Below are 22,874 nucleotides of genomic sequence, written 5' to 3'. Positions count from 1 at the left end.
AATAAAGAAGGGTTAGGACTGATGAGCCAAAATGTACGCAGTATTAACCCTTTCCTATTCCAGCAGAGGGGATTTATGCCTATATGCTATTTTTAGGTCTTCTACATGAGAATAATGTTTCAGATTGTAATCTGTGCTATAATTTACAAATTAAATCAGTGAAACAATAGCTCTGACAGTCTCGCTATCTCTCTCTCTCTCTCGCCCTTTCTCTGTCAGGCCTTCTGTGACGGTGCTCACAGGACTCAAGCACCCAGCATCTCTCCACGACACTTCACTCCCGAGAAGGACAGCACCCTTATGCTGTGTGCCTGTAAGCTAACCAAAAATGTACCTTACTGTGATGGCACACATTTCAAAGTCATCTTCTAGCATCTAGTCAGCTCAGTGAAAAAAAGTGTTTAAAATAAAAAAAATGTCATGAAGCAGCTAACTTCCTTATACTGTACTGCCTATATTCATTGTTCATAAATCACTTGTTGACAAACATTTTATTTATGATAAATGGATAAAGACATTTATGTTTTGTCACTGTCCATAAGGTAATAAATAATAGCCTACTATTTCAATACACATTGTGTCATTCTTATTTTTTATTCCTTAAACCATGCATTATTTTGAGAAACAGTCAGGCGATGTAGATATTAAAAGAAGACAGTGACTTTTGGCCTACATAGAACAAAGCTCATGTTCATGTTCAAAGGAAATCATCAAGGAGCCTGAGCTCAAACTGGAGGCAAGACATGATGCAAGGATAGTGAAATAGGCCTACTGCGACAAATCAAAAAAATATGTTGTATTCATATTTGTCTAACATGCTGGCGTCGGGCAAGTTCATATAGCTGATATATGATGATCATTCTTAAACTAAGTTAATGTGTAAAAAAATATAACCAAAATTTGACTTCTGCTTTTAACCCTACCCCTCCGAGAAACACACCGGTTTTGGAGAGGTGTGGGGTGGCAGCCACACTGAACACTCGGGGAGCTGTTGTTGTGAGGGTTAAGTGCCTTTCTCAGGGGCACAACAGCAGGCAAATGGTATCTAGGAATTTGATGCCAGCAACCAATGGTTGCCAGCTCACAGATTTTTCCAGTCGGACCTGAGATTCAAACTCGCAACCCTCCGGGCCACTGGCTCACCTCTCTAACCGCCAGGCTACCTCTCGGTTGCCACCTAGCTAATATTAGCTACAAAAAAAAAAAAATCAATTGTGTAACATGTTGTACGAATTGCAATTCGTAACATATTATACGAATTGTAATCCGTAACGTATTATACAAAATGGATTATGGATATCTGCAAATTAATACATACCAATCGAAATGTCATGTATACTAATTGAGTATCCCGGATTACGTTTACTATGTTACATATACCCCGGAGTCCAGGTTGCAAGCTCAGGAAGCAGCCCAGTTCCAAACTAATTCACTTTTCACCCGGTGAAACTCTTTCCAACAGGAAAAACCGGGCCAGATAATCGAATCCCCTCAATGCTGCGCATCTTGGTTGGAGAGAAGCGCATGCAGCGTCTCACGTGACTAATTCCCGGAAGCCACCTCTACATGACCAGCTGTTAGCTACACAAAGTCTCCGCTCGTCCTTATCTCAAGTTCAGCTAACGTTGGTTGTTTGTTTTTGATGCCATTTTCATTTTGTTGCAAATTGTCTGTCACTAATATGAATAAGTTGATTTTGAAGGCTTTATTTGGTTGTAAATAACAATATACAGACCACATAGTAGCAGCCGCAGGCTACTTAATAGCACGCACCCACAACCAAATATGAACACGATCATGTCAGTGCGCAAATTAGTTTCTGCAACCTTGATACAACCTTGGACATGGCCGATTATTACCGCCCCAAAGGTAAGCAAACGATTAAGTCTCAAGGAAGAAGTTTCACATGGTCAACAACTACAAAACACAACCTCTCTTTTGCATGTAAACAAGTTGTCTTTGGTTACAATGTTGCAACGGTTGCCTGCAAGTCAAATGGTGGGTTACAATGTTGTGAGGTGAGGATTTACTCCTACTCTATAGCATTGGGAGGAAGTGATTTATTGTTATCTGCCGTAATATAATTTTCCATGTTCTTGTTTGCTGACCACACACAGGCATTTGTAGGATGCATTCACTGAATTTGCATAAAGGAAATCAGTTTTGCTACCCTAAATCTGAAACTTATCGTTACAGGTCCAGCTCTCCAGTCTATCCAGTGAGCCTGTCATCGCTTCCAAAAAGCCTTTCAAGGTGGAGCTTGTAGGGGGAAAGCGTTACTCGTGGTGCACTTGTGGACACAGCAAGAAACAGGTGAGGGCACTACAATCATGCTTTACATTGGTCACCATGCGCCCATCACTCTGCTTTCAATGAAACATGTTCATTGAACTCTGTCATGATCCCAATGTGGAATTGGATCAGATTTGCTTTAGCATACCAGCGCAGCAGATTATTCAGTAAAGACCACAATCTAGCAGCAGTAACTAATTTAGAATTTGAGGTCCTCAATCGCTGGCTTGTTTCTCCCATCTTTCTGTCTTAGCCTTTCTGTGATGGAACCCACAAGACTAAAGCCCAGGGCCTGATGCCTCTGCGCTTCATCCCTGAGAAGGACTCCAAAACTTGGCTGTGTGGCTGCAAGTACACCGCTAACCCACCATACTGCGATGGCACTCACAAGCAGGAATTCATCCAGTCTGCCCTGCTCCCAGAGAACACAGACTCCTGAATGGCTAGGCACTGAATATGTTTTTGTCCAATTCACTGAGGTGTGGGTCCTCTGAGTTCTGGTCCTGGAGATGTAGGACCAGACTCACTGGTTCAGAAAGTAGCTCTGCACTTGGGTGATCAATGGCAAACCGATGACTTATATACATATCTGACATGCTTAGATCTGATGTGAAAAGATCTGTGATTAGTGGAAAAAATATCAGAATTGGGCTACCTGTCTAAACGCAGCCTTAGGAACCTCATTAGAATATAATGGGAAACTCTGGGCTTAGAACTAGCTTTGAACAAATCTCCCATTGTCATCCATACAAGATTTGCATGACATAAGAGCTCTGAACAACTCAATTAAGGATTCATCCTATGATAAGCAATCTGCAAAGTGATACTTGTTTTGGGGCAATTCCACAATGATGCTGAGATTGATATTTCACTTTAAAATGTAAAAACCAATGATTAAAGTTAATCAAACCATTCAACTTTATGCACAAGAACTAGTTTTAACAATTTCCACAAAACACATTTACTTGAAGAGTGCAGATGCAAAGTTAGGTAACAGAATCAGTTTCTCATTCTTTGCAATCATTGGTTTGTGTTTGGCATACATTTTAAAGTTAAAAATTGTTCTGTTATCGTGGAATTACCCTGTGTGTGGTATGCACTGGTGCTTCTGTAACTGTTTGAAATTGTGATGAAACAGATATTTAAAATGTTAATGCTCCGCTAATGATACGCACAAGTATTGTGATGGACTGTGTCTCAAAATCAAGTATTGTAATAGAACACTAAATCATAGGCTTGCTGTAAGATTAACTGTTTAAGATGTATTTTTATAGATCTAAAAACAGTATTATTCCCTCCATGGTGTATTCTGTCTGTGTTGAAATTAAAATGATCAAATACATTTTTTACTTTCTCTTAATTACGGTCACATTTTGCCATGCTATAACCTGTTTTGTACATCACTTATGAAGAAATGCAACGTTTCAACCTAAAGCATCCTCTGCATGGAAGTCATGAAAATCCACAGATTCTTTGGAGGGCACATAGTTGCCATGGATCCCAACTTAAAATCAAGTTAAGTAAAAAATTCCTAAATAGCAGCATAATGATAATGCATGCTTTAAAGCTCTGCTACTCATGAATTGTTGTTGATAGCAATTTAACAGATTTCTATGTATTAAAGGCCCAAATGGAGACTTATCACAAGAGCACTGGCAAGTTCTGATATTTGAACTACTCAAGAACATAACCCCAAAACTAATCAGAATGGGACACTGAACTCAAAACCAAGTAAGTAAACTTTTTAATGACCTAAACATGCACATATGGCTGATATTTTAGAATAATATCATTGAATGGTCAAAATATACATTGAGGGAATGTCAAAAGTGTATGAAAATACAACATGGTCAGATATACAATTCCCTTTGAGCTAATTTCTCTAAGTAGAACGGGTACCAGTATGTAATGTTGAAAAACATGTACGGTAAGCTACGTTTTTCAGACAATTGTAGTGCTGCTTGGGGCTTGATAAATAATGGCTTTTCTAATGTCAAAGCACAGGGAAGTTCAGTACTCGTATACTGTGATCTGTATTTCAAAGAAAAGTGCATCAAACTTTTCGTACATATCTATTGTCCTTGATGATTGGGGCCATTACCAGTAGAAAGTACTGCATCTATCTACATACACCAGAGTTATTATATACAGTGTGACTGACGGCAAGAAGACAGATCTTGCTTTTTTATTTCTAGTTAATATTTATATATATATATATGGACATTGGCATTGCAATGCCATTCAGCATTTTGTCAAAATTTATATTTTAAAGCCAAATTAATTCTGAAGAATTGAGGGAAGGAATCATTGAACCGACTGCATATTATACAGTTACAAAACAATTACAATATCCTGTATAAAAGATACTCTATATACATGACCAGGTATGCACGAATGCTCACATTGGATACATATTGTACATTTTGTATGTATGTTTTACTCTAACACACAGTCACACACACACATTGAAATGAAATGTCTATTTGGCTGCACTTGACAGTCTTTTTGCTGATCACAATCGCCCTCTCCCTCAGTACTCTCTTGGCAGATTTTCTCCTTGTCTGTCCATTGGTCCATTGAGGGGCTACTCTGACATTTTGGGGCAATTCCGTTCCACTCTCCATGTTTCTGAGATGTATCAGGTTTAGGTTGGGGCTGGTACAGCCCCTTTGTCCCCTCCCCTTGTCTCAGTCGCCGCTCCATTGCTTTTGCCGTTGACATTCACCTTGCGGGCGTTGCTCCCTGACTTGGAGGCTAGAGGGAGCCGTTGAGTACCGTTGGGTCCTGTGGTACCGCTGGGGCTCTGAAGGGTAGAGGGTTGGCCTCTGAGGGCAGGGCTGGGCAGGGTGGAGGCTCTGGGGGCCTGACCAGCTGGGCTCAGGGCCTTGTCGCTGTGGGAGTCGCTCTCAGAGGTGGGGCTTGTGTTGACGCCGTCGGAGTGGGCCTGGGCGGCACCTTGGGACAGCCTTCGACGCTTCCGGGTGGGCTTGACCCAGTACTGCAGGGGGAGGGGGCCATTCTGCAAAGAGTCACAGAGAGAAGATGAGAACTCTCCAGACACGTGAAAAATCACTCAGATCCTAGGACCTAGCAACGTAGATGTTTAGTGAAGTTGGGATTAGAGTTGGAAGTGACAACTGAAGCTTGGTCAGTGTTGTTGTTATAGTCAGTGTGTCAGTTGGCACTTACACGTCGCCAAGAATACATGTAGGCAATATCCATCAGCGTGTAGTAGTCCTTTAAGGGCTCATCAGCGTACAGCACTTCAATCTGTCAAGGTAGAGAGCACTATTACACATTAATAGCACACAAGTCCAAGAGAAGGGTGTGAAGGATGGGAATAGTAGGGCTAGTCTACCTAAGCGAAAGCATGCATGATCTATTGTATAGGAATGCAGCTTGTCACTACAATACAGTATTGCGACAAAGCCGTTGTTGGTGTATACTATGGCTTTCTATGGAGTTGTGAGGCGGTTCTGTGCAGCCTGTAGAAATTACCCGTAAGGTGTTTGGAATGTCCATCTTGCTACGCAGGAACTTGGCTAAGTGCAGGACTGTCATGGCTGCCGGGCATTGCAGGAAGCGTTTGCTGTTGGTCTGAAAATGAAGAGAACAGTACGTGTGGTTAGAACAGATTTATAACTAGAGGGTAAGGGCAGGACATAATATGAAAGGTTATAAAAAATGTGGTCCTGTATGGCTCAGTTGGTAGAGCATGGCGCTTGCAATGCATGCGCGCATGACAGTCGTTTTTAAAAGCGTATGCTAAATTAAATGTATTATCATTTAGATAGTGTGGATGACAAATTGACATTAGCATTGGCATTTATTGGGTTAGCATTTTATGGTTGAATCACTCACATTGTCTCCTTCTGTATCCACAGGTTGTGTGTCACTTCTATAAGCAAATGGAAAAACAGCATGGGTTAAGATGAGCATAACTTTGCTTTGAAATGCTTTTTTACCCAGCGTTCTGTTAAACGTATTAGCACGTAGAGATACAACCCTATTGTAACACATTTGGTTTGTTCGACAGGAAACAGAAACATCCTATCTAATTGGTTGCATGAAAAAGATTAAGAGATCACACATTCTAGAACTTACTTGTTCTTCTCATGGAACTGAATGGAGAGACTGATGATTTCATCTTCTGCAATAATAGTTGGCTCCTCCACCACTTCTCCTGGCTCCAGGTGTTGGTTTTCCTGGTTTGTGTAGAAGTCCCGCCTTCGTTTCATCTCATCTGATGTAAACAAAAAGTCAGAGTGAAAAAGACGTTGGCACATGTCCGCTTTTAATTATTAAAAGGGGGAAACTGTTCATGGGCAGTCTCAAACAGGCTTATTATACTGTAATTAGCACTAAATATGCTCCTTGTAAAATACTGCGATGTACACTGAACACAAATATAAATGCAACATGTAAAGTGTTGGTCACATTTTTCATGAGCTGAAATAAAATATTTAAAATGTCCCATATGCACAAAAACCGTATTTCTCTCAAATTGTGCGCCCACATTTGTTTACATCCCTGTTAGTGAGTATTTCTCATTTGCCAAGATACCTGACAGGTGTGGCATATCAAGAAGCAGATTAAACACCATGATCATTACACAGGTGCACCTTGTGCTGGGGACAATTAAAGGCCACAACACAATGCCACAAGTTTTGATGGAGCATGCAATTTGCATGCTGAGTGCAGGAATGTCCAACAGAGCTGTTGCCAGATCATTTAATGTTAATTTCTCTACCATAAGCCACCTCATACATTGTTTTAGAGAATTTGGAAGTACATCCAACAGATTACAACCTCTCACTTTCGGTTATTTGAAAATGAAATAATCTAAGAAATATTGCCATTTTTAAAACAAGTCTTAAAAAGTTGGTTGCAATTTCAGTTTAATCCACCAGAAAAGACTGAACAAATATTACAACAATTATTATGGTTAAACTCAAATATACTAACTGATTAAATAAAAATTGAGCGAAAAAATGTAAACAGTATAATCTTTGTAAATGATATCATAAATAGGACTGGTGGAGTCACACTAGCAGCTAACAAAAATATATGGAAATGTCTGCTCTATCCAAAATTACAACCAACTAATTGCAGCATTACTGCAAAAAATGGAAGAGGCAAGAGGAAGGGGGAAAAACCTGTGTCGGCCCTGCATTAAAGACCATAATTGGTTAAAGAAAATTCTGATAAAAAAGTATACCAGTTTCATTTAAGGACCAGAAAATTGACAGCTGTGCCATACAGATTGCAAAATAGTTGGGAAGAGATTAGGGATGTACTGATTCCATTGCACATGGTTTACGAACAGATACACAAATGACAGCGAAAGTTAAATTAAAATTATTATACACAATTCTAGCAACCAATAGTATGATATATATATATATATACACATATATATATATACACATATATATATATACATACATACACATATATTATATATATATATACACATACAGTTGAAGTCGGAGGTTTACATACACCTTAGCCAAATACATTTAAACTCAGTTTCACAATTCCTGACATTTAATCCTAGTAAAGATTCCCTGTTTAGGTCAGTTAGGATCACCACTTTATTTAAAAAAAATGTAAATGTCAGAATAATAGTAGAGAGAATGATTTATTTCAGCTTTTATTTCTTTCATCACATTCCCAGTGGGTCAGAAGTTTACATACACTCACTTAGTATTTGGTAGCATTGCCTTTAAATTGTTTAACTTGGGTCAAACGTTTCAGGTAGCCTTCCACAAGCTTCCCACAATAAGTTGGGTGAATTTTGGCCCATTCCTCCTGACAGAGCTGATGTAACTGAGTCAGGTTTGTAGGCCTCCTTGCTCGCACACACTTTTTCAGTTCTGCCCACAAATGTTCTATAGGATTGAGGTCAGGGCTTTGTGATGGCCACTCCAATACCTTGACTGTGTTGTCCTTAAGCCATTATGCCACAACTTTAGAAGTATGCTTGGGGTCATTTTCCATTTGGAAGACCTATTTGCAACCAAGCTTTAACTTCCTGACTGATGTCTGGAGATGTTGCTTCAATATATCCACATAATTTTCCTCCCCCATGATGCCATCTATTTTGTGAAGTGCACCAGTCCCTCCTGCAGCAAAGCACCACCACAACATGATGCTGCCACCCCCGTGCTTCACAGTCGGGATGGTGTTCTTCGGCTTGCAAGCCTCCCCCTTTTCCTCCAAACATAATGATGGTCATTATGGTCAAACAGTTCTATTTTTGTTTCATCAGACCAGAGGACATTTCTCCAAAAAGTATGATCTTTGTCCCCATGTTCAGTTGCAAACCATAGTCTGGCATTTTTATGGCAGTTTTGGAGCAGTGGCTTCTTCCTTGCTGAGCAGCCTTTCAGGTTGTCGATATAGGACTTGTTTTACTGTGGATATAGATACTTTTGTACCTGTTTCCTCCAGCTTCTTCACAAGGTCCTTTGCTGTTGTTCTGGGATTGATTTGCACCTTTCGCACCAAAGTACGTTCATCTCTAGGAGACAGAATGCGTCTCCTTCCTGAGCTGTATGACGGCTGCGTGGTCCCATGGTGTTTAAACTTGCGTACTATTGTTTGTACAGATGAACGTGGTATAATCAGGCGTTTGGAAATTGCTCCCAAGTATGAACCAGACTTGTGGAGGTCTACAATTTTTTCCCCTGAGGTCTTGGCTAATTTCTTTTGATTTTCCTATGATATCAAGCAGAGGCACAGAGTTTGAAGGTAGGCCTTGAAATACATCCACAGGTACACCTCCAATTGACTCAAATTATGTCAATTAGCCTATCAGAAGCTTCTAAAGCCATGACATCAAACATTACTTGTGTCATGCACAAAGTAGATTCCTAACCGACTTGCCAAAACTCTAGTTTGTTAACAAGAAATGTGTGGAGTGGTTAAAAAAATGAGTTTTAACGACTCCAACCTAAGTGTATGTAAACTTCTGACTTCAACTGTATGTATGTATGTATGTATGTGTATATATATATATATATATATAGTTTTGTATATATAGCTTTGATGTCTTCACTATTATTCTATAATGTAATGAGTATATATATATATATATATATATATATACACACACATACATACACAAACACACACACATACATACAGACAGTACCAGTCAAAAGTTTGGACACACCTACTCATTACAATATAGAATAATAGTGAAGACATCAAAACTATGAAATAATACATATGGAATCATGTAATAACCAAAAAAGTGTTTAACAAATCAAAATATATTTTATATTTGAGATTCCTCAAAGTAGCCACCTTTTGCCTTGATGACAGCTATATATATATATATATATTTTTTTTTAAATAGGGTTTTGGAAATGATGCAGACAATTACGTCGATAGAAGCCACAATCTATCTTCAATATTAAAGCTGATCTACCCCCTAAAAAAGGACATCCAACCGGCCTTACAACCGCAGATCATGAGTAACCACGCCAGCCCCAAGACCTTCATATCCGACTTCTTCAACCTGGGGGGGGGTGCTGAGGAGTATTTCTGGCTTTAATAAAAGCCCTTTTTTGGGGAAAAAAAATATTCGGATTGGCTCGGCCTGGCTCTCCAGTGAGTGGGCCTGTGCCCCTGCCCAGTCATGTGAAATCCATAGATTAGGGCCGAATGAATTTATTTAAATTGACTGATTTCCTTCTATGAACTGTAACTCAGTAAAATCTTTGAAATAGTTGCGTTTATATTTTTTGTTCAGTATTTGTATAGAAAACCCCTTACTCAAGAGATATGGTCTTACCTTTGAATAATCCAGGCACCAGCTTGTATACAATGTCCTGTAGAGTCTTGTCTGACCTGAGAAAGGATATGCAAATGATAAAGCCACTTACTAAAGATAAGACCATGTTGGTTGCACTTATAGACGGATAATAACATAAGTACTCCGAGAGAGACGTGTGCACGCACACACACATGCAATATAACTCACCTGATGCTGAGCTGTGGACACGTCTTGTGTACTTGCACATCACATCTGGGGCAGAACTTGTTGGTTTCCAGGAAGGCAACAATGCACGTCTTGCAGACTGAAGTAAGAACACAGACTTAAAGCAGGTGACTTACTGTAGGACTTTTTATGAAAAGAAAATGCATTGTAAATCTACGTTCCTTTTCTACATTTATAGGTTTATAGGCCATATAGTCTAGCCCATATGCATTTAGAATAATGCAGTGGCCCTAGGAATCTTACATGAGTGCAAGCACTCCACGATGGTTGTGGCATCGATGAAGTATCCCACACACAGTGGGCATACCAGGTTAGGATTCAGCTCTGTGATTTTTAGCCGACTGGGTTGCATTTTATCCATCTGGAAGGATCTGCAAAAAGAACAACCATCAGCCAAAGAATGACTTTGATTATTTATTGGGTAGCAAGATTTGATCCACTAAAGTACATGACACATTTAGTGATCTTTTTCTGCTGTAGTTGAATTGTTTTCAAACACAAAGCCTACACATACAAAATGTGTACTGACATATTGATGTGGTCCACAGATATTGTCTATAATAATATGGATCATTTGTTTTTGTTAGATAGAAGCAGTTATGTTTCTTGTAATGGACCAGTGTCATAGCTACTACACAGAATGGCTACTAGTATATGACGATTTATTTTGTAATTATTTCCCGCCTGGTTGTTTTTTAGATATTACCCATCCACCAATCTAACAAAATACGTTTGGAACTGCTGTAGTCTAGACCCGACTATCCCAGTGGGGCCTCCTGTGCACGGTGAGGCACGTACCCCAAACCCCGAGAAGACCCACAATGAGCCCCTCCTGTACCAGTGGGTTCTTATGCATTATAGATCATTTTCATAAAAACTATGTTAAGATAGACGAAAAATAAGCTTAGATGGATAGTGGGAAACAAAGCAGCCATCTTAAATTCAGTGACAGGACTGGATATGAGAAACGAACAAGAGAGAATCCAAACATAACACCGAGTACCTCAGTTTGTGAGTTGATGTACCTGTGCATCGCATTATGCGAATAAAAACAATTGATGCCTTTCTTTGCTTCCTACCTGATTTGACATGAAAAACACCCGTACCGCCCGACGTGGATACAGGTAAATTATTTTGAGTCGGTTAACGTTAGATTTTGCAGCAGCGCCAGAAAATGGCTTTTTTTCCCCCACATAGTCAGAGGACCGCCCAGTGTGGTCACGTGATATTATTTTCAGTCCCTGCCGCCTGCCATATACAATGTATTTGCTACATAAAAAAATTAAATAAATACAACTGTCGCTGATAAATCGCTAAAAGACCCCCTCTATACATTAACCACATTTGTTCATAAAGGAGTCATTGCATACATTTTCTCTTTGACAACCATCCCTAGACGGAAAACCACGCCCCCTAGACAATGCTCCTCTAGAGAGAATCCTGAAGTTTTTACTACAGTCCATTGATTACTATATTATTGGATTTATTGTAGGATTTTGCGGGTCAATTTGACTGTAAAAAGTGCACGCTTCATAGCCACATGAAATGTATGCCTCTTCTGCTTCATCGCCATTCAATTAGAATGAGACATTTACTCTGATAAATCCTGATATCTGATTCATAGTATTCATTTTGCCATCAGCAGCTTTTACAAATACAGAGATTTACTGATTTTCTCACCAAAATGTCGCTGCACTTTCAAGGTACCAACTACAGCACGAGCGCTTCTACTCTCTGCCTCTTGGGGGCGCACTTCGTTGCGATGTTCAGTCTAGACGCCATCTTGAGGAGACCCCAAAACTGGTGACAACAATCTCAGGCGCATCATAATGGGATTACTAACCTCTAAATAAAATCACCTCAAATCGTTGTGGGTAGCAAACGACACCAGAAAGGAGAGGAGTCGTCCACCAAGAGTGTATTACTTATCAAAGAAGACTGCGGCTTAGCTAAAGGCAACCTTGCCTGTAGCTAGATGGCCGGCTAACAATCTATGCCAGAAGCTGGTCTGTGTGCCGCTCCGGACTGAAACCGTGCGGCCTCCTCTGGAGGAAGGGTGGTGACCGCGCAACATGCAATCCCGTTAATTTACTACAGAATCTAATTTGATTTAAAGACCCAGCAAATCGGATAGCGGATACGACAATGCACGTATAGATATCACGCTCTTACTGCAAATTTCGTTGTCTGGAGTGATAAGACCCAGCTAGCCTGTTTGATTACAGTGCTGTCTTGCGTTGCCTAAATTATTCCCAACTGGAGACATGTCATCCAACTGTACCAGCGTTGCGCCGGTGAGCGCTAGCAAAACGAAGACGAAAAAGAAACATTTTATAGGACAGAAAGTGAAATTATTCCGTGCAAGTGAGCCTATTCTCAGCGTTTTAATGTGGGGTGTCAACCATACGGTAAATGCATTTTTGTTCTTGTTCCCAGGCTAGCTTGTTTGTCTATGTGGTGTTTTGAATAGCTAACGGTAACGCGATAGTTAGCCAGCTGCTTGATTGACAAAAGCCAATTTTAGAACTCATCCATCGTCTAGTAGTCTGTAGTGTATGGGTGTTAGCCAGGTACTTAGTCTGATGCTCAGGTGAAAGCTGTTAACCCCTCATTCACCATTCTCCCTGGTCAGGAATATAAATGTAGCAACAATCTAGCTATTTGGTGTGCCAGTCGCGTGCGCTTTAAAAATGTGCAGCAAATAGCTGCGACGTTGAACATAAACATTTGACATTACCCGCGCACTTTGCAGGCATTATTTGGCACAAGCTGCATAACGTCTTCTGTTCTGTGGGATGTTTGGTGGTCTGAAGTGAGCTGGTTAGGAGAGGAGGTCGTGAGCACTGCTCCAACCTAAGCATTCATTCTGTCTAGCGCAGGCCAGAGAGGGGTGTGACTGTTGGAGAGCAGCAGGTTGCATTGAGCCTCAACCGCAGCCTGCCTGCCTATTGTTTTACAGGCATCAATGAATGAGAAAGCGGCAAATCTAACATTTGGATATTCTAGCCTATATTCCTGATTTAATGTGGTTTAGTGTGAAGTACACATTCGAACACTCAACCATAAAAAATAATAGGTTCACAGTCTAATTTGAGTGGGAGAAGGATGGACAGTGTCTTCAACACATCCTAAAAGACACTTTATTGATACTGTTTTTCACCAAATGCATCAAGTTTCTCACTCATATGAATGCAGCGATCACCAAATGGATTGCAGAGAGCTTCAAGGCTCAATTTTTGTGGCCAGCAGTTGTAGGCGAACACACCCCCTTCCCTGCTTGACTGACACCTCCAGATCAATATCTCTGGCATGAATATGATGCCCCAGGCTTGCAGTTTTTGATTCGCTTCACTCACCATTTGAATAACAGTGCTGATGCATAATTTCACTTCCAATGTTTGCATGCATTTCAATATGTTGCCTACACTAACGTGTACATTACATCTTGCATGTACTATTGTCTGTAATTATTCTTGATTTCCCCCTCTATTTGCTGTGTTTTTAGTGAGCCTCTTTTATGTATATTTCAATACCTTATATAAGAAAGATAAGGATAAATATAGACTATAGTCAAACAGACAGTTATTGTATGGAGAAGAAAATCGAATTTAATTAACCAATTAGCATATTTAGTGAAGCTGTAATAATCATCCTGTGACGCATTCTGCAATAATCATCATGCACAAGTTCAGTGTGTGGTGGATGCTGGGTGTAGATTCAAGGTGTAGGCGGCAGGCTAATTTAGGCGATTACAAGAAAGACGTCAAAGAGCCTTCTCCTCAAAGCTCTCATAACCATAGTCATAACCAGAATATATTTAATCTTGGTAGTCAGTCGTAACATTGTTCTGCTAGTCACAAAGCTGGATGAATTCAGTTCCAAGCTAAGCTTTTGCTCAGAGAAGACCTTTGTCAGTCGGAGCATATAGCCAAATACAGATTTAATTGAAACTCCCTTCAAAAACAGATTCAGTCTTGATGGTAGATAATGCCAGCCTTACAGGCTTTCCAACACCGGGAATAGCCTACATCTTCAAATCTGATATGAGCCTTCGTCATACTTATAATAAAATCTGCCATTTAGCAGACACTTATATCTTAGGCGACTTACAGTCATGCGTGCATACATTTTACGGATGGGTGGTCCCAGGAATCGAACCCACTACTCTGCCTTTACAAGCGCCATGCTCTACCAACTGAGCTACAAAGGACCACCTTCATCAAACTTTGTGTGTAGGTTGATTAGACATAATCCAACATATAGTCAGGATATTGATTGTCTGCCTGCTGAAGTCATTAAGCTATGCCTCTAATGACAAATAAATATGATACTTTTGAAGGACACACTATCTACCAGAGCCTAACCTGTGGGCATGTTAGACAGTGATTCTTCATAGCATGTCAGACAGTTGAATGAGAGTCTATCCCTTGAAGCAGCAGCTCTATGAGAGGCTACTAGGCTATGTTCTGCATATTCCATACAACTCGATGTGTTTGTGCTCCATATGCTATTATTTTTCCATCTCAAGATAACTTTTCAAATGTCTCTCCTATTTTAGCAATGTCTGTGTCTCCTGGATGTGTTCTTGTCTCCTTTTTCTTTGAAGCGTTTATTCATGTTCCCTCCCTGCCACTCCTCTTACTGTCTGGAGTTTATAAATCTATGGAGAGGGCTCGCTCGGGGAATCAGTCTGTTCCTTACAGTGAATCTGTCTCGGTAGATAAGATCAACAGTGTGACAGAGCACTGCTGTCAGTTCACTTTGGTCCAAAGTGAATGATTGTCAGTAAATAGACACTGGTTCACTGCAGTTTGGTCTGGTGTGGGGATTAGTGTGTTGACCTCCTCTTCCCTGCTCTACCATTCTATTCTGATCTCCTGCTCTTTCTATCTCTCCTCTGTTTCAGATCAACGAGTTAAGTAACGTGCCTGTACCAGTAATGCTGATGCCTGATGATTTTAAAGCCTACAGTAAGATCAAAGTGGACAACCACCTATTTAACAAGTAGGTATCCGGAGTTCTAACTTTGCAACCTGCCATACCATATTACTGCACACCATATTACTGCCCATATAAACTCAAACAAGAGGCCAATTTAGCTGCATTGTCTAAAATATACAGTACGGTACTATCTGAAGTCTGTTAACACTATGTTAGGCTACTGATTAGGAGAGAAAAGGTCTTGGCTTGGTTGGCCCAATGGTCTATGACGTGGTGTGCTTTTAAATCACTAGCAAGATCAAGCTCCTCTATCACCTGTAATATAACTCACCATGGGTCTAGCGATCCCCAATACACTGGAGTTCTCGTCAAAACATGAATTGAACACTTCACTGAGCAGCTTTGCAATGCAAATAATCCTCATAGTGAAGCACCTCTAGTATGCTGGTCAAGAGCTTCTCACATTTCCTTTATCTACTTCAGTGGGTTCCTCAGATTACATCAACACTCTGACTCTGCTAATGGACTAACTATAGAATTAGAATAATAGAATGGACATGAACCTTCATATGATGGGATAACAGTCAGCCATTTGGGTCAGGGAGTTGGTCAACCATGATTTGCCAGTGCTGTGATAAGATATTGTGTAATGTAATCCCGGGTGGCGCAGTGGTCTAGGGCACTGCATCGCAGTGCTAGCTGCGCCACCAGAGTCTCTGGGTTCGCGCCCAGGCTGGGCTGGGTTCGCACCCAGGCTCTGTCGCAGCCGGCCGCAACCGGGAGATCCGTGGGGCGACGCACAATTGGCATAGCGTCGTCCGGGTTAGGGAGGGTTTGGCCGGTAGGGATATCCTTGTCTCAGTATGTAAAAATGTAATAAAATGTATGCACTCTACTGTAAGTCGCTCTGGATAAGAGCGTCTGCTAAATGACTAAAATGTAAATGTAAGAATTTAGCTAGCCAGACAGTTTAAGAGGAATGATTCCATACATTTGTCAAACGAACTGCCAATATGCCAACATTCCATTCAAACAATGCAATCAATCCACAGCCATAAACTGGCTGAAATCAGTTGATAGAACTTAGACAAGTTGTAATGTAACAAGTACTGATATTGTGTCATGTCATAGCACTCCAGGAAAACAACACAAATTGAGACAATAATGGTCTGTTTACATATATTTTAGAAGCTATTTATCCCGAAAATTGGTTTAAAACCCGGATGAACTGTGTGATTATGACTATTTTAGGTTGTGTAATATAATTATTACCATCTTCTGATATATCACATTCCTTAATTTGATTTTCCTGCGTAAGTAAAATCAAGATTATGCCTCTGGCGATCTCCACTACGCTACACTACACTGGAGTTGTAGTCAAAACATGAATTGAACACTTAACTGTGCATCTTTGCATTGCAAATCATCCTCGTAGTGAAGCACCTCTAGTATGCTGGTCAAGAGTGTCTCACATTTCCGTTATCTATTCCAATGATTCCTCAGATTACATCAACACTGAATGCTAATGGGCTAACACACTCTTCTATATTAACACTCTTCAACACTCTTGTATCTCTCAGAGAAAACCTGCCCAGCCGCTTCAAATTCAAAGAGTACTGCCCTATGGTGTTCCGCAACCTGAGGGAGAGGTTCTGCATCGATGACCAGGATTACCAGGTAAAATATGGTCTCCTGTGTGGAGATGTCTAAGGGGAAGAATGCAGGATGGGTTCACTGAAGAGAAAGACCATCGAGGATGGGTTCACAGTAGTGAACTGAAAGACAGAATGAGGATAGACGTTTGCTTGGCACGGCTCGGTAATGTCAAAAGGGTAGAGGACAATTAAGGAGAGAGCAGATCAGAGTACCAGAGGGAACTCATAGTTGTTCCGTGCCCAGTTTGACTCATTGCTGATTCCAATTCTTCCCTCAGCCCAAATGTAGTAAGGCTTTATCAGCATTTCATCCCTCAGCCCAATGTAGTAAGGCTTTATCAGCATTTCATCCTTCAACCCAATGTAGTAAGGCTTTCTCAGCATTTGTTGATATAAAACTAAAAGACTGTCCCCTTTTTACTGAGTTCTCACATGTAAACAGTGGGTGTTTTTAGTGTTTAGCGATACCAAGCATAGTTTATTACATTAAGTTCAACTAACTTGGTTAGCCTTGCTGAATGGATCGCTATGTGAAGTGTTTTTTGTTTAGCTTGGAATAGCTCTATGTAAATGAAATCCATTGATCCATTACTAACTCGTGAAATAATTATGAAACATTCTTTATAGAGGGCTTTTCATTCATGTCAAAGCCTCAATTTTCTGCTCCGTATGTCTCTCTCCCCCGGGCTCCCTCCTGTGGTGGATCGTCATCAGAACTCTCTGACGAGGAGCGCCCCGCTGAACAGCGACTCCCAGGGGCGCTTTGGCAACCGCTTCCTGTCCAGCTACGACCACCGCTTCGTCATCAAGACGGTGTCCAGCGAAGACATCGCCGAGATGCACAACATCCTCAAGAAGTACCACCAGGTGGGAGAGTTACCACATACACAAATATAACACGTTTGAATTATTTAAAAAAATTCTGTACAAACATACACCCTCTTAATACATGTTGAAGGGAGCATGTTGGCTTCAAATATTGAGGACCTTTCAATGTGGTGCTGCAGAAATATCGGTGAATTGTTCAATTTGGTGGGACTATCCTTTTGTAATAGCTAACAATTAATGCCGACTTCATTACTGGAGCTCTCTCCCTGTTTCCTTTGCATCACTCATTCCCCTTCCTCTTTCCCCTTTCCTCCATTGGGTGTCTCCAGTTCATAGTGGAGTGTCATGGCAGCACTCTGCTCCCCCAGTTCCTGGGCATGTATCGGCTAACAGTGGACGGGGTTGAGACGTACATGGTGGTGACCCGTAATGTATTCAGCCACCGTCTCACCGTGCACCGCAAGTACGACCTGAAGGTAGGTGTCGATATGCACAGTAGCTTGGAGGGAACTGACTGGGAGAACACTTACTGGTAGTACACTAACTCCAGTAGGGCACTAGGAGCACACTTACAGCTCTAACACTGTTAGCATTCATTGGGCTAAGGGCATTTGTAACAAGCTCAATGCATAGGGTGCTTGCAGAGTATTCCAGTTCTCAGTAGAACTTGAGGCTCCAGACTATTTTCTGTTCCAATGGTTATGTGATGTATTATTATTATTTTTTTTTTTTTAACCTTTATTTAACTAGGCAAGTCTGTAAAGAACAGATTCTTATTTACAATGATGGCCTACCCCCGGCCAAACCCGGACAACGCTGGGCCAATTGTGCTCCCCCTATGGGACTCCCAATCACGGCCGGATGTGATACAGCCTGGAATCGAACCAGAGACTGTAGTGACGAGATGCAGTGCCTTAGACCGCTGCGCCACTCTGGAGCCAATTTTCTAGAATGGGAAATGGTTAAGAATGCTGCTCTTGTGGAAAAGCTCAGCAAATCTGTCTCTTTGTGCACGGGCAACAACACTGAGAACAGAGGTGTGACAGGGTGCATGCCTATTGGCTCTCAGAACACCGTTTCCCGTACAACAAACAACTCTGTGGCTGCCAGGCATTCTCTGGGGGAAACAGTTCTGCTTTCTAAAATATGACAATGTTATAACCATACTGTCAAGTCCAGGAGAAACAAAGGGGGAACAAAGATGTAAAGAATGTCTGTCTCTAACTCTGCATTCCGTTACATCTCTGTGAATTATCTTTTTTTCTCTTTTTCGTTCAGGGTTCCACGGTCTCAAGGGAAGCCAGTGACAAAGAGAAGGTGCGTTCATTTACATTTATACGATGATGAGAGGAGTGTTGGGGTACAATGACAGCACCCCAAAAATAACTGTGTAGATCATGCAAAAAAAAAGCATCAAACTAACCAGCTAAAAACAAAACTAATTTACAGCCCAAAATACTTTTAGAAAAGTGCAGAAGTAATGATTTTTCCATCTAATGATAATGAAGCACAAATTAAATAACACATCCACAGTTGGGCCATGTCCGACTGCTGTCTATGCTGCGCAGAGGGGGAAGTCAAAAGGGGGTGAGTGTAGTCCATGTGGAATAGTTAGCTGTGTGTGCGCTAGTAGTATCCACCGTGCGAGTTACATTACCCGCTCTGAAACCTAGAAGTAGTTATTTCCCTTCCTGGCTACGTCTTTTGTAGAGTGGTGCGTAAATACTGCTTTGTGAGTGCTGAGTTGTTGTTGGGAACAGAAGGTTGCTGGTTCACGCCCAGTGAGGGACGGACAGAACCTGGTGGAGCCAATGTCACTGGTCGGATTCGTACTGCGGACCTCGCGCTCGAGAAACCCAACGTCTTAACCATTACACCAAGAGGAAATACCTGAAATGGTCGTTCTTCCTAAAAAGTCAATCTAAGAATAAATGAGTGGAAACTAAATCAAGACCTCAGTCATTTGTGCCAATCTCAGAATATTTTGATTCTAATTTCTATCACTCTGCTCAGGCCAAGGAACTCCCCACCTTTAAGGACAACGACTTTCTGAACGAGGGCCAGAAGCTGCAGATAGGAGATGACAACAAGAAGTACTTCTTGGAGAAACTAAAGCGCGACGTAGAGGTAGGAGATATCTTATGGCTGCTCGATTTGATGTTGTTATTATTATCATTACTGTCGTCATTGTTAAAATATCCGGGTAAATGGACTTCTGCACATTGTGTTTTGTTTCTAGTCCTTTCAACCAGTTTCACCTAAGTACCTGTGAACAAAGACATGACTTTAGGTTGACAAATAGAAGAAGAATAGTGAGTTTAATGTCCTCCAGGGAAATTTCCCAAAAGAACATTTGTTACAATATCTGACATCTCTCCCCTGTTTGTGTACATCAGTTTCTGGCCACTCTAAAGATCATGGACTACAGTCTACTGGTGGGGATCCATGATGTGGACCGGGCAGAGCAGGAGGAGATGGAGGTGGAGGCAGGAGGAGAGGAGGAGGAGTACGAGAACGATGGGATGGGAGGAGCACTCACCGGCTCCTTCGGCACCCCTCCAGACAGCCCTGGGAACCCCCTCAACTTTGGCGGGTTCTTCGGCCCTGGCGAGTTCGACCCCTCCGTGGACGTCTACGCAATTAAGAGCAACGACAGTAAGAGACTGTCTTTCTTGAGTTTTGTCAAGGGATTTTTTTTTTTTTATGCAATTATGCTATATTTGTGCTACTCTCTATCTACAATGCCTTCAGAAAGTATTCACACCTGGACTTTTTCCACATTTTGCTGTGTTACAGCGTGAATTTAAAATTGATAAAATTTGAGATTTTGTCACTGGCCTGCACACAGTAAATGCCCCATAATGTCGAAGTGGACTTGTGTTTTTCTAAATGTTTACATATTAATAAAAAATTGAAAGCTGAAATGCCTCGCAAAGAAGGGCACCTATTGATAGGTATACAAAAAATACAGACATTGAATATCCCTTTGAGGAATGGTAAAAGTTATTAATTACACTTTGGATGGTGTATCAATACACCCAGTCACTACAAATATACAGGTGTCCTTCCGAACTGGAGAGGAAGGAAACCACTCAGGGTTTTCACCATGAGGCCAATGGTGACTTTAAAACAGTTAGAGTTTAATATCTGTGATAGGAGAAAACTGAGATGGATCAACAACATTGAAGTTACTCCACAATACTAACCTTATTGACAGAGTGAAAAGGAAGCCTGTACAGAATAAAACATATTCCAAAACATGGATCCTGTTTGCAATAAGTCACTTAAATAATACTGCAAAAAAGGACCTGGAAATGGTTGTCTTGCAGTGATTAACAACCAATTTGACAGAGCTTTCAGAATTTTTAAAAAGAATAATGGGGAAATGTTGCACAATCCAGGTGTGAAAAGCTCTTAGAGACTTACCCTTAAAGACTCACAGCTGTAATCGCTGCCAACGGTGCTTCTACAAAGTATTGACTCAGTGGTGTGAATACCTATGTCAATTAGATATTTCTGTATTTCATTTTGAATACATTTGCAAAAAACATGTTTTCACTTTGTCATTATGGGGTATTGTGTGTAGATGGGTAAGCAACCAGGAAATGCTGAAGCAATTTCTGTATAGTGCATCTTTAATTAACATTGAACATTAAACTAATTTTAGAACAGACATCATGGGACTGCCCAGTGAAAAGTAATACTTGCTATTTATACTCCTATGCACTGTCTTGCTCCTTGTGGTAGGTGCTGTGAAGAAAGAAGTGTACTTCATGGCTATCATCGACATCCTCACACACTACGATGCTAAGAAAAAAGCTGCACATGCTGCCAAAACTGTGAAACATGGGGTGAGTAATGGACTAGCTTTGACCAAACATGAAGCCAAGTGTTTAGGCTGCAAAGATGCTAGATCCTATAGTAGTTTCAAGGAGAAGATGTGTTATTACATATAAATTGTAGTTGTATGTTCCTAATGTGCATATGTTTACACTGAACTCTGTTCTCGCTCCTTCAGGCTGGGGCAGAGATCTCCACCGTAAACCCAGAGCAGTACTCCAAAAGATTCTTTGAGTTCATGTCCAACATCCTGTCATAGAATCATCTCTCCTACCCCAGCCAATCACATCCTGTCATCAGCCACACCCACCCCTCTCTCGCTCCTCCTGCCCCTCCCACCTGACTTAGCCCCACCCCTTACCCTCCCACTCTGGGGACGACAGACTGAAAGGATGCACAGACGACGAGCCTGTTACATTGACCCACAGGGAGGGGGCGCCGGACTTTTTCTTTAAAAAAAAAAAAGCAACACGTCTCTTCTCCCCCTGCCCAGCCTTCCCTGCCACCTCAATCTGAGCGCTCGACAAGGAAGGCTTGTGAAACAGAGTTCAATAGGATATTTGAGACCCTCCCCTTTTCTGCCTTCCCCACCACCTTATACTAGTCCTCACGCCAGCACGGGAACTGTCTCACTAATGCCTTGAAAGAGTGTCAGCTTCAGCAGTAGGAGTCTGTTTAGTACCGTCTGTTCGTTATTATTTTCAGACACACACAAGTACACACACAAACCTCTCACAGACACAGAAGCGGTCAGATCGCATGAATCTTTTGACCGAACTCTGCCTCCTTGACTTGTCAGGAGATCCACAGCCGACAGTATCAAAATTGGAAATGCAGGAGATTAATATAAGGGTTTTACGTAAATAAATGCAATATCAAAATGCATGGCTGAAATGTACATGACTCTGCCAGTTAGTTGAAATGTCAAACCACTGAATTTAGCATCTGAGCATTATGACTAAAAAAGAAAAAACATTAGTCTGAATGTTACGTTGCCATATTGTTCTGAAAACTTTTGACATTTTTACCATGGACTTGGTTGGTAAAGGAAAATCAACATAAAGGGGAATACTAAAGCAAATGCTTGTTTTATTACCATAAGAATCATTTTTATATCTCGTTTACATTAATGTAGCATTTGTGTTTGTATACAGTATTGTTTTGTAACAGACATTAGATCAGAAAAGTTACTTGAAAAGGATTCATTACATATTAAAGGGAGTTATTGTTTTTTTCCTGAATCTAATTTAACTCATTTTCTCACCTTGGACTAACAAAGATCATTCTTTCGTGCTTTGTAGCGGTGGTTT

At 41.0% G+C, this 22,874-nt stretch overlaps 3 protein-coding genes across 3 annotated transcripts; 2 read left to right on the top strand and 1 right to left on the bottom strand.

Moving 5' to 3' along the window:
* The first annotated feature begins 1,524 nt into the window (after positions 1 to 1,524).
* LOC139567600 (CDGSH iron-sulfur domain-containing protein 3, mitochondrial-like) lies at positions 1,525 to 3,634 on the top strand. Its single transcript, XM_071388966.1, has 3 exons — positions 1,525 to 1,869; positions 2,197 to 2,313; positions 2,546 to 3,634. The coding sequence occupies exons 1-3, from the start codon at positions 1,786 to 1,788 to the stop codon at positions 2,729 to 2,731; spliced, it is 387 nt and encodes a 128-aa protein (XP_071245067.1). The 5' UTR covers positions 1,525 to 1,785; the 3' UTR covers positions 2,732 to 3,634.
* Positions 3,635 to 4,019: 385 nt separating this feature from the next.
* LOC139567599 (polycomb complex protein BMI-1-like) lies at positions 4,020 to 11,511 on the bottom strand. The gene is made up of 9 exons (XM_071388965.1): positions 11,380 to 11,511; positions 10,544 to 10,671; positions 10,283 to 10,379; positions 10,094 to 10,149; positions 6,397 to 6,535; positions 6,154 to 6,190; positions 5,791 to 5,889; positions 5,482 to 5,562; positions 4,020 to 5,311 (listed from the first exon to the last, which is right to left on the bottom strand). Exons 2-9 carry the CDS (start codon positions 10,659 to 10,661, stop codon positions 4,937 to 4,939), a joined length of 1,002 nt encoding a protein of 333 aa, XP_071245066.1. The 5' UTR covers positions 10,662 to 10,671; positions 11,380 to 11,511; the 3' UTR covers positions 4,020 to 4,936.
* A 530-nt stretch (positions 11,512 to 12,041) lies between these two features.
* On the top strand, positions 12,042 to 22,805 carry LOC139567597 (phosphatidylinositol 5-phosphate 4-kinase type-2 beta). The gene is made up of 10 exons (XM_071388963.1): positions 12,042 to 12,708; positions 15,207 to 15,304; positions 16,822 to 16,918; positions 17,611 to 17,763; positions 18,054 to 18,200; positions 19,003 to 19,041; positions 19,738 to 19,851; positions 20,121 to 20,379; positions 21,472 to 21,575; positions 21,743 to 22,805. Exons 1-10 carry the CDS (start codon positions 12,565 to 12,567, stop codon positions 21,821 to 21,823), a joined length of 1,236 nt encoding a protein of 411 aa, XP_071245064.1. The 5' UTR covers positions 12,042 to 12,564; the 3' UTR covers positions 21,824 to 22,805.
* The last annotated feature ends 69 nt before the right edge of the window (positions 22,806 to 22,874 follow it).

This window comes from Salvelinus alpinus, chromosome 2 (genome assembly GCF_045679555.1).
Source record: "Salvelinus alpinus chromosome 2, SLU_Salpinus.1, whole genome shotgun sequence".
NCBI lineage: Eukaryota > Metazoa > Chordata > Actinopteri > Salmoniformes > Salmonidae > Salvelinus > Salvelinus alpinus.
Note: the sequence above shows the minus strand (reverse complement) of the source record. Positions and strands in the feature narration are given on the sequence as shown.

What these genes read in the sequence shown, in the direction of transcription:
- LOC139567600 (XM_071388966.1), top strand. Translation starts at nt 1,786, where the DNA reads ATGAACACGATCATGTCAGTGCGCAAATTAGTTTCTGCAACCTTGATA. An exon ending in CGATTATTACCGCCCCAAAG is followed by an intron (nt 1,870 to 2,196) that starts GTAAGCAAACGA and finishes TTATCGTTACAG; the next exon opens with GTCCAGCTCTCCAGTCTATC. An exon ending in GTGGACACAGCAAGAAACAG is followed by an intron (nt 2,314 to 2,545) that starts GTGAGGGCACTA and finishes TTTCTGTCTTAG; the next exon opens with CCTTTCTGTGATGGAACCCA.
- LOC139567597 (XM_071388963.1), top strand. Translation starts at nt 12,565, where the DNA reads ATGTCATCCAACTGTACCAGCGTTGCGCCGGTGAGCGCTAGCAAAACG. An exon ending in TGTGGGGTGTCAACCATACG is followed by an intron (nt 12,709 to 15,206) that starts GTAAATGCATTT and finishes CCTCTGTTTCAG; the next exon opens with ATCAACGAGTTAAGTAACGT. An exon ending in TCCTCAAGAAGTACCACCAG is followed by an intron (nt 17,764 to 18,053) that starts GTGGGAGAGTTA and finishes GGGTGTCTCCAG; the next exon opens with TTCATAGTGGAGTGTCATGG.
- LOC139567599 (XM_071388965.1), bottom strand. Translation starts at nt 10,661, where the DNA reads ATGGATAAAATGCAACCCAGTCGGCTAAAAATCACAGAGCTGAATCCT. An exon ending in CGTGGAGTGCTTGCACTCAT is followed by an intron (nt 10,380 to 10,543) that starts GTAAGATTCCTA and finishes TTCTTACTTCAG; the next exon opens with TCTGCAAGACGTGCATTGTT. An exon ending in ACATTCCAAACACCTTACGG is followed by an intron (nt 5,563 to 5,790) that starts GTAATTTCTACA and finishes CTACCTTGACAG; the next exon opens with ATTGAAGTGCTGTACGCTGA.